The sequence below is a fragment of the Macaca mulatta genome, chromosome 20 (genome assembly GCF_049350105.2).
Source record: "Macaca mulatta isolate MMU2019108-1 chromosome 20, T2T-MMU8v2.0, whole genome shotgun sequence".
Taxonomy (NCBI): Eukaryota; Metazoa; Chordata; class Mammalia; order Primates; family Cercopithecidae; genus Macaca; species Macaca mulatta.
Genome location: NC_133425.1, coordinates 67,942,743 through 67,957,684, shown reverse-complemented (window position 1 = coordinate 67,957,684; position 14,942 = coordinate 67,942,743). Strand labels below are relative to the sequence as shown.

The 14,942-nt window shown below is 43.1% G+C and overlaps 3 protein-coding genes across 16 annotated transcripts in view; 1 reads left to right on the top strand and 2 right to left on the bottom strand.

Annotated features, from left to right (window-relative positions):
* Positions 1-10,134, top strand: part of IST1 (IST1 factor associated with ESCRT-III) — a 33,638-nt gene extending 23,504 nt beyond the window's left edge. For 5 of the 14 annotated variants that reach the window (XM_077984553.1, XM_015126600.3, XM_077984559.1 and 2 more), the window contains 6 exons: positions 2,074-2,157; positions 2,643-2,753; positions 3,766-3,960; positions 4,559-4,651; positions 6,028-6,076; positions 8,752-10,134. In XM_077984553.1, coding sequence (XP_077840679.1) covers positions 2,074-2,157; positions 2,643-2,753; positions 3,766-3,960; positions 4,559-4,651; positions 6,028-6,076; positions 8,752-8,951 — 732 coding nt within the window. In that variant the 3' untranslated portion in view covers positions 8,952-10,134. Of the gene's footprint in view, positions 1-2,073; positions 2,158-2,642; positions 2,754-3,765; positions 3,961-4,558; positions 4,656-6,027; positions 6,077-8,751 lie in introns of all 14 variants that reach the window. The other 9 variants (XM_015126601.3, XM_077984552.1, XM_015126603.3 and 6 more) reach the window with 6 other exon arrangements.
* ZNF821 (zinc finger protein 821) overlaps positions 1-14,942 on the bottom strand; it is a 166,489-nt gene that overhangs the window by 59,025 nt on the left and 92,522 nt on the right. The gene's annotated exons all lie outside the window — the stretch shown is intronic.
* PKD1L3 (polycystin 1 like 3, transient receptor potential channel interacting) overlaps positions 8,668-14,942 on the bottom strand; it is an 88,970-nt gene continuing 82,695 nt past the window's right edge. The window contains 3 exon segments of the mRNA XM_077984471.1: positions 8,668-10,807; positions 11,197-11,328; positions 14,641-14,742. Of these exon segments, the coding sequence (XP_077840597.1) occupies positions 10,667-10,807; positions 11,197-11,328; positions 14,641-14,742 (375 nt within the window). The 3' untranslated portion in view covers positions 8,668-10,666.

Here is a 14,942-nt window from a genome sequence, read left to right as displayed (position 1 = left end):
CGTAAACAGAGTGATACACTAATGTGAATAAAAATAATCTCTGTATAGTATAAACCAGCCAAAACAAAAACCATAAAAGACAAATGCCATTTAAATCATAGGTGCCAGGTACCACTGAAAGTCTTCATATTGAACAGTGAGAACTCTCCTACTGGGCTCCTGGAATGTTGGGACCGCTCTGGTCCAATGCTACTATCGTTTCCTGTCTGGAAAGCGAGAGTAGCTTCTTGAATATTCTTCCTATTCCTACTTTGGCTTCTTTTAATCTATTCACTATTCTATCAGAACCACCTGAGGGTTTTGTCCAAAACACAGCTCTGATCCTGTCATGACCTCTTGCTTTAAAGCCCATCAGTAGCTTTCTGTTGCTCTTGTGATAGAAACAAAACTCCCTTATACAGCCTACATGGTCCTGCGTTGTCTGGCTCCCACCTCCCGTTCTTCGTTTCCTACCACACTCTTTGGCCTCTGTACTAGAGGCTCACTGGCTGATTGCAGGCTTGAGGACTTTGTTTTTTTCCACCAGAGGGCTTTGCACCACTGTTTTCTTTTCCTAGAATGCTCTTCCTTCCCTATTTAGTTAACTCCTAGTCATTTTTAATTTAATTATTTGAGACAGGGTCTTGCTTTGTCACCCAGGCTGGAGTGCAGTGGCACGATCTTGCCTCATTGCAGCCTCGGCTTCCTGGGCTCAACTGATCCTCCTCCCACCTCAGCCCCCCGAGTAGCTGAGACAACAGGTGCATGCCACCATGCCCAGTTAATTTTTGTGTCTTTTAAAAATAGAGGCTAGGGTTTTGCTATGTTGCCCAGGCTGGTCTTGAACACCTGAGCTCAAGTGATCCACCCACCTCAGCCTCACAAAGTGTTGGGATTACAGGCATGAACCCCCATGCCTGACCTTAGTCATCCTTTAAATCTCAGCAGAGCATGACTTCCTTCAGGAACCCTTACCTGACTTTTCTGATAAGATTTGATTCTGCTGTTAGAAGCTGGTGATAGCATGCTGTACCTTCACTTGGTATCACTTATTGTAGCTGCAGTTGTGCCTTTATCTGTGTTGTTAGAAATGCTTGTTCCACGGTGCCACGAAGAAATAGCACTCAAATATAAATTTAATTCTTTCAGCAAGGCAGTTTTTACTTTCTGCAGAAAGGGTGCTTCTCGCAGATGGAACAATAGCAAGAGCACACTGAACAAAGGGGGTAAAAATATTTATATCCTACACATCTGGACCCTATTGCTGTGTCCTGATTCCATTGGCTGGAACTGGACCTCCCAGTCTAGGCTGCACCCATTTGGCTAAAGGTTTTAAAACTTTTAAAAATAGGTATATGCAAGGGAGAACAAAGGAAAAGAGGAAGTTGCTTATGAGAAGACTTAGAAAAGTAGTAACATTCCCAAATAAGTAAGGGGCATAGGCTGCGAGCTGAGACATGCCTGTGAGCATCTTGGTTAAAGTACAAGGGCATAGAATGTATTTATTTTCTTATATTTAATAGCTACATGGGATAGGGGTTAACAAAGAGTTATTAGCACAAAGCAAGGAAGCTTGAAGGAAGTTAGTCTTTAAAAGAAACATTTCTTCTTTTTAGTAGAGATGGGGTTTCATCATGTTAGCCAGGATGGTCTCAATCTCCTGACCTTGTGATCTGCCTGCCTCGGCCTCCCAAAGTGCTGGAATTACAGGCGTGAGCCCCTGCACTTGGCCTCAAAAGAAACATTTCTAACATTTATGATTTATTCTTTAACAAGAAGGGAAACTTTGAAAAGGAAACTTTTTTCTTTGTACAATTTGATTAATGTACGACTGTAAGAGTAGGAACAGTATCTGTTTTGTTCCTTTTATTTATATTGTATAACACTCATGATAGTGTTTGGCACTTGAGTGCTGCTCATTGGATGGATGGATGGATGAACAAATAGTGGATTAATGCATACCCCTTAAGGTTTTGCAGACTCCAGTGTTTTGGAAATCTTGTAATAGACACATGTTTACTGTTGCCAGGAAGAAGCGTAGAGCAGTCTGTTGGAGTGGTCTCTATTTTTATTTACTGTCCTTTTTCTTTTTAGGTTGCTGATCAGCTCTGTGCCAAGTATAGCAAGGAATATGGCAAGCTATGTAGGACCAACCAGATTGGAACTGTGAATGACAGGGTAATGAACATAGTTGGTAAACATGAAAGCAGTATGTGGGAGCAGTTTATTGTATTGCCTGTGGCAATTGTAGTGGGTACCACTGTATGGCTCAGTATAGGGTTTCACATTTCAGCTGTGTGGCTGGCAGTGTGGTCCAATCCTTACACCTGCTGAGTTCCTCTGGTTGCTGTCATTGCTGACTCCACTTCCCCACTTTGTATGCCTCATGTCATTTGTGAAGGTTGGAAGTGAGGTGGGGAGGGTGGTGGATGAATTGAACTGTGGAAGGCAGCAGTATTGTCTTTTACCAGCATCTGGGTCATGTGTAATGAGAATGTGAAGAGACTTGGGTCCTCTGATATGTCTTGTGACTCTGAAAAAAATTTAACTGCTTTGAACCTTTTTTTCCTGAATGTTACCTGTAAAATGAGAGGAGCTAACTTTGCATAGTGAGGTTAGGATTAGGCTGGTTGGTATAGATGCATCTTACTTTTTACTTACAGCTAATGCACAAGCTGAGTGTGGAAGCCCCACCCAAAATCCTGGTGGAGAGATACCTGATTGAAATTGCGAAGAATTACAATGTACCCTATGAACCTGACTCTGTGGTCATGGTAAGTTTATCCCAGAATACAAAGAAAAATGAATTTGTAGGTATGACCTTCTTTGGAAAAAAAAAATCCATATTCTTTGCATTAACTTAAATTTGTGTGAGTTTAAGTCTTCGTCCAGTTAGTAGCTTTTTGACAATAAATGTGCCTGCATATCTCACAGGGAACTTAATTAGATGAATAACAACACTGAGAAGGTCCAAACCTTGATACAAATGTAAAATGGCACTATTATTGCTACTTTTTGGTGAACTTCAGAATTGAGAAACCACCTGTAGATAGCAAGAAATGCCCCAAGGCCCAAACAGTTCCCGAAACGTTTACTGGGTACCCACCATGTGTCAGGTAGTGCACAGAAAGCTGAGGATACAGGGATAAAAAATCATCCACCAGTTGGCCAGGCACAGTGGCTCACGCCTGTAATCCCAGCACTTTGGGAGGCTGAGGCGGGTGGATCATGAGGTCAGGAGATTGAGACCATCCTGGTTAACACGGTGAAACCCCTGTCTCTAGTAAAAATAGAAAAAATTAGCTGGGCGTGGTGGCGGGCACCTGTAGTCCCAGCTAATCGGGAGGCTGAGGCAGGAGAATGGTGTGAACCCGGGAGGTGGAGGAGCTTGGCAGTGAGCCGAAATCACGCCACTGCACTCCAGCCTGGGTGACAGCGAGACTCCATCTCAAAAAATAAAATCGTCCACCAGTTAAGGTCAGTGGGGTCTGGTGGATGCTTTGGTGTGTACTGCTCAGACATCCCTATTACCCCCAGTTGGAGACACCATCAGGTCCATTCCAGCTGCAGAAGTCATTGGGGAATTAATTGGCTGAGGCCTTTGTTGTGACTGTGTTGCAGCCCAACTTCTCCTTCCACCTAACTCTGCCTTCTTTTCCCTCACACGTGTTGATCCCAGAAGCACTCCAGTAAACTTGCTTCATGCTAATCTCCATCTGAGTCCGCTTTCTGGGGAACCCGGTCTTGGACATGTGTTAATGACATGGGTTTCTCTTTTTGTCTCAGGCAGAAGCTCCTCCTGGGGTAGATACAGATCTTATTGATGTTGGATTCACAGATGATGTGAAGAAAGGAGGCCCTGGAAGAGGAGGGGGTGGTGGGTTCATAGCACCAGTTGGTGGACCTGATGGAACGGTGCCAATGCCCATGCCCATGCCATCTGCAAATACGCCTTTCTCATATCCACTGCCAAAGGGACCTGTAAGTATACATAAGTGTGGGTGTGAGCTTTAGAAAATGTTATAGAAGATGACAAGCTGGCTCTGTGAATACACTCAGGAATCGTAGGTTGTCAGGAGCAGTCAGCAGTAAGAACATTTGGTATTAGCTGGCAGTCATCTTGTGGGGAAAAAATCATTGGATTCAAAGATGATCTTTTAGTTCAGCTGTAGGAAAATCTATAGAGATGGTGCCAGAAAAACACTTTTCATATAGGTTTACTGAATATCTTTGGGATCTGTTATAGTCATACTAGTAGCTTTTTCCACAAATGAATAAACCACCAATTATTATCAGGCAGAAAAACCTTTGTAGATAAGATGGTCATTGCTAGAAAGAAAGTCTCATTAGAGTTTTCCCTTGTAAACACTGAAGCAGTTGATTAAATAGCCTTTGGTTATAGCTCTTTATAAATCCGGAATCCTGACCACATGTGGTCTTTTTGGGCATTTTTAAGGATCTTGAATATATATTTTTAGTATGGGAATATACATGTATTTATTTCTCCCTTCCAATACTCAAACCTTCAAGATTGCAAACTGGAGACAGTGTCTCTGATGTTGCCTTTCTCCTCTTACAGTCAGATTTCAATGGATTGCCAATGGGGACTTTTCAGGCCTTTCCCAATATTCATCCACCTCAGATACCAGCAACTCCCCCATCGTACGAATCTGTAAGTGCCTGAGCCTGTTTTATAAGCAACAGGAGAGTGAATGCCATGAAGAGGGAGCAAAATAATGACCACAGGGAAGGCAGAGTTTTGATCAATTCCTAGTACTGTCATCCTTTTTGCTTTGGGATTCTTATGTTGCTTTATAACACTACCCTGGAAGTGGGGAATGGTGGTGATGGCAGTATCATTGGTGGCAATGCTTTGTCTGCAATTAAGCCAGGAATCAGGAAGGAACTACAGATTTCTTAGAAAGTTGTAGTGCTCTATGAGGGCACTTAACCAGTTGTTTTGACTGACTAGGCAGATACTCACATTGAGCTGATATAGTTGTGGTGCTAAAGTATCATAATTATTAAAATATTAGTCTTATATGTTCTCAACACATGTAAAGGAATAATCAGAAATGTCCAGTTACATGTCGGCCAGTAGCATTAATTTCACATTTTAGTATTCTAGTTAAAACTTGCTAATGAATAGCTAATACCTCGAACTGTAGGTGGTTTAGGTTACTTGTTTTTGACCAGCCTTGTTTCTTCAGTTACTGTAGGCCTTTTGAGACCTGTCTCCATCTAGTATTTTACTGAGAAACAAATAGGTGTGGCATTTGCTATGTAAATTACTCATCTAGGAAGATCTTCCTGTTCCTGAGCTTGCTTTCTGTTCTTTCATTTGGTTCCCATCTGTAGCTGATGTGTTCTACCTTGGGCCTGAGTTTTTCTTATGCTTTGGTTTTGCATGCGTCGGAGCATAACCCACAGCTGTTTGTAGGAATGAGGTCGAAAATCTTCACCAGTATTTGAGGACTTGGTTCTTACAGATATATTCAGGAATGCTTTCCCTTTGCCCAAAGGTGAAAGTATCATTAAAGTTGTCATAGTGTGGTAAGGATTTTCTTTTTCTCTGCTTGGCAGTTAAGAGTTCAACATGGGACCGGGCGTGGTGGCTCGCGCCTATAATCCCAGCACTTTGGGAGGCTTAGGCAGGCGTTCGAGACCAGCCTGGGCAACATGGAGAAACCCTGTCTCTACCCAAAATACAAAAATTGGCCAGGCATAGTGCTGCACACCTGTGGTCCCAGCTATGCGGGAGTTTGTGGTGGGGCAATGGCTGGAGCCCAGGAAGTGGAGGCTGTGGTGAGCTGTGATTGTACCACTGCACTCCAGCCTGGGTGACAGAACAAGACCCTGTCTCAATTAAAATCAAAGGAGTTCAACATGGTGTCTACCTGATTGGAAGAAATGCAGGGGCAGTTTCTTTGGAACAGGCTCTGTTGTATTTGGTGACCACCTTAGCTTTTGGAAACACAGGGGCTTATACCAGTACTTTCTCCAGTGATGCCATTGCTGTTTCCTCTGGTAACAATCTGTGTGTTTCAGGTAGATGACGTTAATGCTGATAAGAATCTCTCTTCTGCACAGATTGTTGGTGAGTAGTGTCAATCAGAAACCTTCAGGGCTCAATGCTGAACCCTCTGCTGTTTTCTCCTTTCTCATTGTTCCTCCCTTAGAGACTGTTTCCAAGTCCATGGAATTCTATCTACATGCCCTGTTCTCTTCCCAAATGCTAAAATAGAACTCAGGATATCCTGCTTCCAAAGATAAAAGATTGTCCCTAGCCCAAAAGAAGCTCCCATGTTCCCTCTTTGTCAGTGGTATCACTATTCTTTTTCATCCTTCTGGTTTTTTTTAGTCATGCTTGACTTCTTTATATTATTGCTGCTTCAACTTCCATTGTGCCTCAAAATACCAAATTTTAAGTTGGGGCATTAAAGAGATGTTGAGGAGAAAGTAAGTACAAATGCTAAGTGTATAGCTTAGTGTTGTTGTTTTTTTTTTTTTTCCCTTTTTTGAGATGGAATCTGGCTTTGTTGCCCAGACTGGAGTGCACTGGCGCAGTCTTGACTCTCTGCAACCTCCGCCTCCCAGGTTCAAGCTATTCTGCCTCAGCCTCCTGAGTATCAGCTGGGATTCTAGGTGCACACCACCATATCCAGCTAATTTTTGTATTTTTAGTTTACGGGGTTTAACCATGTTGGTCAGGCTGGTTTTGAACTCCTGACCTCGTGATCTGCCCGCCTCAGCCTTCCAAAGTGCTGAGATTACAGGCATGAGCCACTGTGCCTGGCCAGCTCAGTGAATTTTACAAAGCAAACATGTTCATGTAGCTATGTACTCAATTAAAAAAGCACTGGCCAGGTATGGTGATTCACATTTGTAATCCAAGCACTTTGGGAAGCTGAGGCAGGAGGATCACTTGAGGCCAGGAGTTTGAGACCAGCCTGGGCAAGATCCTTGTTTCCACAAAAAATTTTTAAAAACCCAGCTTGGTGGTGTGGACCTGTGGTCACAGCTACTCAAGAGGCATTCTTAAGCCCAGGAGTTCAAGGTTACAGTGAGCTATCATTGTACTCCAGCCTGGGTGCCCGGGTGACAAAGTGAGGCCCTGTCATAAAAAACAAAAATTAAGATACTACCTACCAGCAAAAACCAGAGGGAAGATTAGGGGCCGGGCGCAGTGGCTCACACCTGTAATCCCAGCACTTTGGGAGGCCGAGATGGGCGGATCATCTGAGGTCAGGTTTTCAAAACCAGCCTGGCCAACATGGTGAAACCCTGTCTCTACTAAAAATACACAAATTAGCTGGGCGTGGTGGTGGGTGCCTGTAATCCCAGCTACTCAGGAAACTGAGGCAGAAGAATCACTTTAACCCGGGAGGCGAGGTTGCAGTGAGCTGAGATTGTGCCACTGTACTCCAGCCTGGGCAAGAGTGAGACTCTGTCTCAAAAAATAAATAAATAAAATTAGACAGTTGTCTTATGGAGATATAATTTACATTAAAAAAAAAAAAAACCATAGATTTTAAGTGTATACACACACACACACAAATTCCACTCTCTGGTCAAGGTATGCAATGTTACTCTTACCTCAGAGTTCCCTTTTTCCAGTCAACTCTGCCCTTCCCTCCAGAGTCAGAGCACTATTTTGATTTTTTTGTAATTTAGTTTTCCTGATTCTAGAACTTACAGAAACCATACAGTAGGTGTGTGTGGTGGTGGGGGAAGGGGGTTATCTTAATATGAAATACTAAATAGAAGACTAGAAATACAGATCAGACTATTATATCAAATAACTTGGACATTATATTCCTTTAAAAAAAGAATGTTGGTTCTTTTTTTTTTTTTTTTTTTTGAGACTGAGTCTCGCTGTGTCTCCCAGGCTGGAGTGCAGTGGTGTGATCTCGGCTCACTGCAAGCTCCGCCTCCCGGGTTCACGCCATTCTCCCGCCTCAGCCTCCCAAGTAGCTGAGACTACAGGTGCCCGCCACCACGCCCGGCTAGTTTTCTGTATTTTTAGTAGAGACGGGGTTTCACCATGTTAGCCAGGATAGTCTCGATCTCCTGACCTCGTGATCCACCCGCCTCGGCCTCCCAAAGTGCTGGGATTACAGGCAGAATGTTGGTTCTTAAGGAAGCAATGTTTGTTCTAGCAGAATCCTATTATCACTCCTTGGACTTGGTTGGTAAAGGAGCAGACCTTATGAAAGGGAACAGTCGATTGCTCTGTGGATGTGGCCACATGTATCCCACTTTGATTTCCCTTAAACTTTTTTCTCACCACAGGAAAGTAAAACAGATAGGATTCAACTCTAATTAGAAACTGTAGATGTTAACTGTCATTCAAGTGTTTATTAGCCTTCAGAAATAAAATTTCTTTAGCCAGGTGTGGTGGCTCAACACCTGTAATCCCAGCACTTTGGGAGGCTGAGGTGTGTGGATCACTTGAGATCAGGAGTTCAAGACCAGCCTGGCCAATATCGTGAAGCCTCGCCTCTACTAAAAAATTGGCTGGGTGTGGTGATGTGCGCCTGTAATCCCAGCTACTCAGGAGGCTGAGGCAGGAGAATCGCTTGAACCCAGGAGGCAGAGGTTGCAGTGAGCTGAGATCACACCACTGTACTCCAGCCTGGGTGACAGGAGCGAGACTCAAAAGTTCTTGAACTAAGGTTTTCTCCTGTATTTTGATCATTTTATTTTTATTGCCAAAGGGGATCTGAGTCATTTCTCTGGTGTTTGTAACATTGTGCTCCTTGCCCTAATTAGGTCCTGGACCCAAGCCAGAAGCCTCTGCAAAGCTTCCTTCCAGACCTGCGGATAACTATGACAACTTTGTCCTACCAGAGTTGCCATCTGTGCCAGACACACTACCAACTGCATCTGCTGGTGCCAGCACCTCAGCATCTGAAGACATTGACTTTGATGATCTTTCCCGGAGGTTTGAAGAGCTGAAAAAGAAAACATAGGTCTCTTAAACCAGGCAACTTTCACATTCTGGGAGTTGAGACTGAGCAATTTCTCCTTGTAACAAAGAATCTCCATGAAATTCCGTTTCATCTGTTAACTGTCACTGAGCACAACACTCCTCCTCTGGGCTCTCTTCCTGCTCCTCCAGATTCTGCTGCTTTCCAATTCTCTGTTGATCTTGAGACTAACAACTGGAGACTGAGGCCGGAGCAGCTGACTCCTGGCAGCTGTGCTTGTCCGTTTCCTGTCAGAGTGATCCCAGGTTTCCTCCTGGCCCGTCCCGTGGTCCCTCCACAGGAGCGTGAGAGGATGGGGAAGCACTGTGGGGAGACCACCAAAGATGGCTGGACAGTGGGAGAGAGCACGTCGTGAAGCATCCCAGCCTCGTGTTGAGGTTCCAGACTTAGAAACAAACCTCTCTGTACAGGGGGATTGTGAGTGAGAATCAAGGCCACAGTGTGTATTTTCTCACTCTCGAATGCAAGTGGGAGAGAGAAAGTGACTCAGGACGCCATTGTAACTGTTCCTGGAAGCTGGGCCCTCTCACTGGCATACACACTACTCCTTGCCGCAGGGCACCATCCCACCGGGATCCAGTTGCAAAGTTTGTCTCCACAGTTGAAGGCCTCGCTTAGATGTACTGGATTCTCAGGGAGCCCTCTGTGGCCTTTTTGCTTTGAGTGCTGTGTTCCCCTTGTACCAGAGGGCGGCACTGTGGAAATTGTTTTCCCCGTAGCATATTCTGTTGGATTGCATTACTGGCAGAGAAAGGACAAGTTGCCATTCAAGTCTAGGGTGGGCTTCCAGCTGCCTTAATAGAAGTACTCAAGTCTTTTGGGTAGTGAGCTGGAAAGTCTACAGGAAAAGAGGGGTACCTGTTTTCATTTGAAAACTTTGATTCATGGAACCTTTAAAACTAATCTCAGATAAATTTTTGGTGCCCATGCGGCTGTAGTTGTTCACTGCTTTCCTGGATGGATGGGACTCTCATGTTGTAACTTCTGTACTCCTTTGGCCCATAGCTAAGGTCATCCTTCCCCACAGGGGTGGCTTTGGGATTGGATGATACAGCTTTTGCTTCTGTGTAGTATACCTGTACATACCTGCTTCAGGCAGCCTTTAATGTTTTCAGTTGGTTTGTATTCTGTAGCTCAGTAGCTGCTAATAAAGTTAAAGATCCTGTGTCCTGCTTTCTTTACTGTTTGGTCAGATGATGAAGTATAAATCTGGATTTCAGTGGAGAATATTTTAACCAAGTGATCCATGTAAACCAGCCCTTACCTTCAGGATTCCTGGAGCAGTGCAGGGCTCATTTTGATCTGTGTTTTAGATAGCCTAGATAGCATCTGAATTTGCTTTGTCCTCCTCTGTGGCAGGGCTCCACATCTGCCATGCCTCATCCTTGGATGTTTATTTTTAGTAAGTTGCAGTGAGCTCAATTCTGACTCCTTCATTTCCCACAGCCATCCTGGGCCATGGGTGATGAGTGTTCTGTTACTTGCTGCTTGGCAGCAGAGCTAGTTTGTCTCGTAGATTCTTGCACTGTTAATCCTATCTTGACAGTGCCAAGATCCATAAGTAAGGACTTGGGACCAAGGGGATTTTGATTCCTAACTTACAAAATTAAAAACAAAGTATATTATAATTTTAAAGCTATGCCATACAAAGATAAGTAGTAATATGCTAGGAAATAGCCAAATAGGAGATAATAGGATTAAGGTAGTTCATCTAAAACTTCAGTGTCAGTGCCCATTGCTGTCGTGGCTGCTTGCTCAGATGAGGTTTTTTGGGGCCGACTGATTCCTAACAAATTTGAGAGCTTCTGTAGCAGCGTATCTATTAGTGCCACTTCTTTCTGAGTATTGAAGACGAAAAGAGAAAAGGGAGAAAATTGAAATTACTACTAATACTGGAGTGAAAAAAGTACCAAAGTACCAAAGATTTTTTAAAAATTAGTAAATGTATAGTAAAGATACATTTCTTTGATAATTTAGAGTCAGGCATTGGAGTGTTTCCACTAATCAATGGTTGAGAGCCAGCTGTTTATAGGACAGTGGCTATAGAATATTATGTAGTCTTATAAATTGGGTTTCCTAGGAAGATAGCTGGCAGAGCTTTTGAAACTAATAAAGGGAATATGATACTGTGCATTGTAAGTTATGTCAGCCCATAATCTTAGGGGCAGTTACAGTGGAGCTTTCCCAGTGATACAACAGCATGCTAGTTTATCTTTTAGTTACCTACCTTAAGCGACTTTCTTTCTTTTCCAAAGGCCATGAGAATGGCAGAAACAAAAAGATTAATTACCACAAGTACCATCAAGATGACACTGGTGAGGATCAGAAAGGTGCCCAGGACTGGGTCTAAATCGATAACCTGGGAAAACAATAAGAACACTTTCAGTGACTGACAATTTAGTTTCTACTTTACAAACATAAGCTATATGCTAACGTTTGGGATCTTTTCAGAAGAAAAGCTTATCCAATGGTAACAGGGAGAGAGGCACAAAGATATTAAGAAGGAAAATACTTTTAAATGGACAGAAGAGCAGCAATGACTGATTTTAAGGAGGTTAAGATAATGTTGACTACAGGGCTTTCACAAGAAAACAGGTGAGTTGCAGTGGAATTGGAAATGATTCAAATGTCACATGAATTTTGGCAATTCCAGAAAATACATCTAATCATGGAATCTAAAAGGGGGGTCACAAACATTGAAAGAATAAATGCTACCAGAAGTGAGAATGCAAACTGTCTCTGCCATATCAAGAAACTACAACCCTAAACAGGAGCATTCCAGTAAAAGTTTAACAGGTTGGCCACAGAAAACTGGCTTTATAGTACTTTTTTTTTTCCATTGTCATTTTTAAAGGTATAAACATTGAGTTCTGCCTTTCTTTACTTTTCTGCATAAGTAAATATCAAGTTCTGGGCTTCCTAAAATGGTTCCCATAACACAAATTTTAAAAATGTAGATGTTCTCAACTAATGGTATTTATTTTCCCTTGGTATTGGCCTATTCATAGTTGCCACTAGGCACTGTTTAAAAATATCCCAACAGAGGGGATGATTATAATAAACACCACCCTGATGGCAATCTCCTATATGACAAAATATTTTTAAGCACCAAACTGTTACCTATTTTAAAATACTTACAACAATTTCAGGTCAACCAGATAATGTGGGCAATCTCAGTTTGTGCTACAAGACTTTTTTCCCCAATTAGTTTATGTACAATTTTACTCTGTTTACTCTTTTTATTTTTTTATGTTTTTTATTTTTATTTTTTGTTTTTTACTCTTTGTTTATTTTTATGTTTACTCTATTTTTATGTACAATTACATCCAAAGCAGAAAAGTTTGCTTTTTTCTTCAAAAAGCAGGTGTTAGCACAAGTTTGTTATTCTGATTACTTCCTTCACAGCTTTAGGACATGAAGTGCTCCAGTGGCGAAGGCTCATCCCCTAGTTATTGGAGCTGGGACCACAACAGAACAGCCTAGTTCGCCAAAGTAGCAGTTACAATTGTCCCTCAGTATCTGAGAGAGATTGGTTCCAGGGCCCCCACAGGTACCAAAATCTGAGGATGCTTAAGTCCTTTGTTTTTATTATTATTATATTATTACTATTTTTGAGACGGAGTCTTGTTCTGTCTCCCAGGCTGGAGTGCAGTGGCACGATGTCAGCTCACTGCAAGCTCCCAGCCTCCTGAGTAGCTGGGATTACAGGCACCTGCCACCACGCCCAGCTAATTTTTTGTATATTTAGTAGAGACGCGGTTTCACCATGTTAGCCAGGATGGTCTTGATCTCCTGACTTCGTAATCCACCTGCCTCGGCCTCTCAAAGTGTTGGGATTACAGGCGTGAGCCACCGCGCCTGGCCTGTTATTATTTTTTGTTTATTGCAAGCTTCCCTACAGGTTAAGAAAGTGTCTTCCCCACTCACCTTTTTTTTTTTTTTTTGAGACAGGGTCTAGCTGTCACCCAGGCTGGAGTGCAGTGGCGTGATCTTGGCTCGCTGCAACCTCCACCTCCCAGGTTCAAGCGATTCTCCTGACTCAGCCTCCTGAGTGGCTGGGATTACAGGTGCCTGCCACCATGCCTGGCTAATTTTTGTATTCTAGTAGAGACAGGGTTTCACCATGTAGGCCAGGTTGGTCTTGAACTCCTGACCTCAAGTGATCAGCCACACCTTTGGCCTTCCAGAGTGCTGGGATTACAGGCATGAGCCACTGTGCCCAGCCTAGAAAGTTCCATTTTAAAAATGGCATAGTAGTTGCATAAACCCTATATACATCTCTCCTATACTTGAAATATCTTTAGATTGCCTCTAGTACCTAATATAGTGTACATGCTACGTAAAATAGTTGTTATACCAGTTTGTGGCTTTCTGTGGGAGACAGTCTCACTCAGAGGGTGGTGGCACAATCATGGCTCATTGCAGCCTCACTCCTGAGCTCAAGCAATCTTTTCACTTTGGCCTCCTAAGTAACTGGAACTACAGGTACATGCTACCACGCCTGACTCTCTTCCTGTATTTTAAGATGTGTGTTATTTTTTATTGTTACTTTTCCAATATTTTCATTCTGGGGTTGGTTGAATCTGTGGATGCGGAACCTGCAGATACAACATTATAAACTGAACCTACCTATTTTAATTAGTAATTTTGGAATTCTAGATCATCAGAATGACCAACCATGATCAAAATCTTGCCACTTTCACTGCTTAAATGGCAGGTTTTTCCTAATTCTTTGTCACTTCCATTGTGTCACTTTTTTTTGTTTTTGAGACACAGTCTCACTCTCTTGCCCAGGCTGGAGTGCAGTGGCACAATCTCAGCTCACTGCAACCTCTGCCTCCCAGGTTAAGGTGATTCTCCTCCATCAGCCTCCTGAGCAGCTGGGATGATAGGCGTGTACCACCACACTTGTCTAATTTTTGTGTTTTTATTAGAGACGGGGTTTCACCATGTTGGCCAGACTGGTCTTGAACTCCTGACCTCAAAAGTGATCCGCTGTCCTCAGCCTACCAAAGTATTGGGATTACAGGTGTGAGCCACCAGACCTGGCCTTTTTTTTTTTTTTTTTTTTTTAATAGACATAGGGTCTGGAGTGCAGTGGCATGATCGTGGCTCACTGTAGCCTCCAACTCCTGGGCTCACAGAATTCTCTCTCAGCCTCCTGAGTGGCTAGGACTACAGGTGCATGCCACCACACCTGGCTAATTTTTATTTTTTGTTTTTAGTAGAGACAGAGTCTCACTGTGTTCCCCAGGCTGGTCTCAAATTCTTGGCCTCAAGCAGTCCTCCCCTTCTTGGCCTCTCATGGCTTGAACCAACTTACCTTACACTGTTAATACACTTTCAAAGGGCCATTGAGAAGCAGAGAATCATGTTAATCTGGCCAAGCACAAGAGCACAAGCTTCGTCCCAGTGTCCTTTGCCAATAAGATTAAGGACACAAGAAGTGAGGAAGGAGGGACTGAGTGCTTAGGAAAGGGCAGATTTCTGAAAGCAACAGCCATGTAAATGCTGTGTGCATAGGCAGTACCTTAAAGCAGAAGAGCAAACGACTGAAATTTTCCCCCTTTCCAGTGTGCAGTCTACAGTAGGGGGCTGTTTTCCTAAGGACTCCAATTTTCCTTGTTCAATATATTAAATAGAATTCTGTGAGGAAACAAATTATTTTTACCTCCTCTTGGTGAGAAATTCCGATCAGGAGACCAACAACAGTTACTGCTGAGCTGAAAAATGTCCGGTAGTCAGAGATGCTGCATCCAAACAGCAGGTTAAACTGAACAGAGGGAGAAAGGCCAGTTAGTACAAGCCAAGCGCACATCTTTCTGTCCTGAGGTGCCTGGCGATGTGGCCAGCATAGAACCAATGGAACAGAAAGAAATTCCTTGTGGCCAAATTATGCCAAAAGAATAAACTTCCTTTGTAATAACATAGTGTTTTCATAGAAATTTATTTGACCTTTATATTACCATGTGA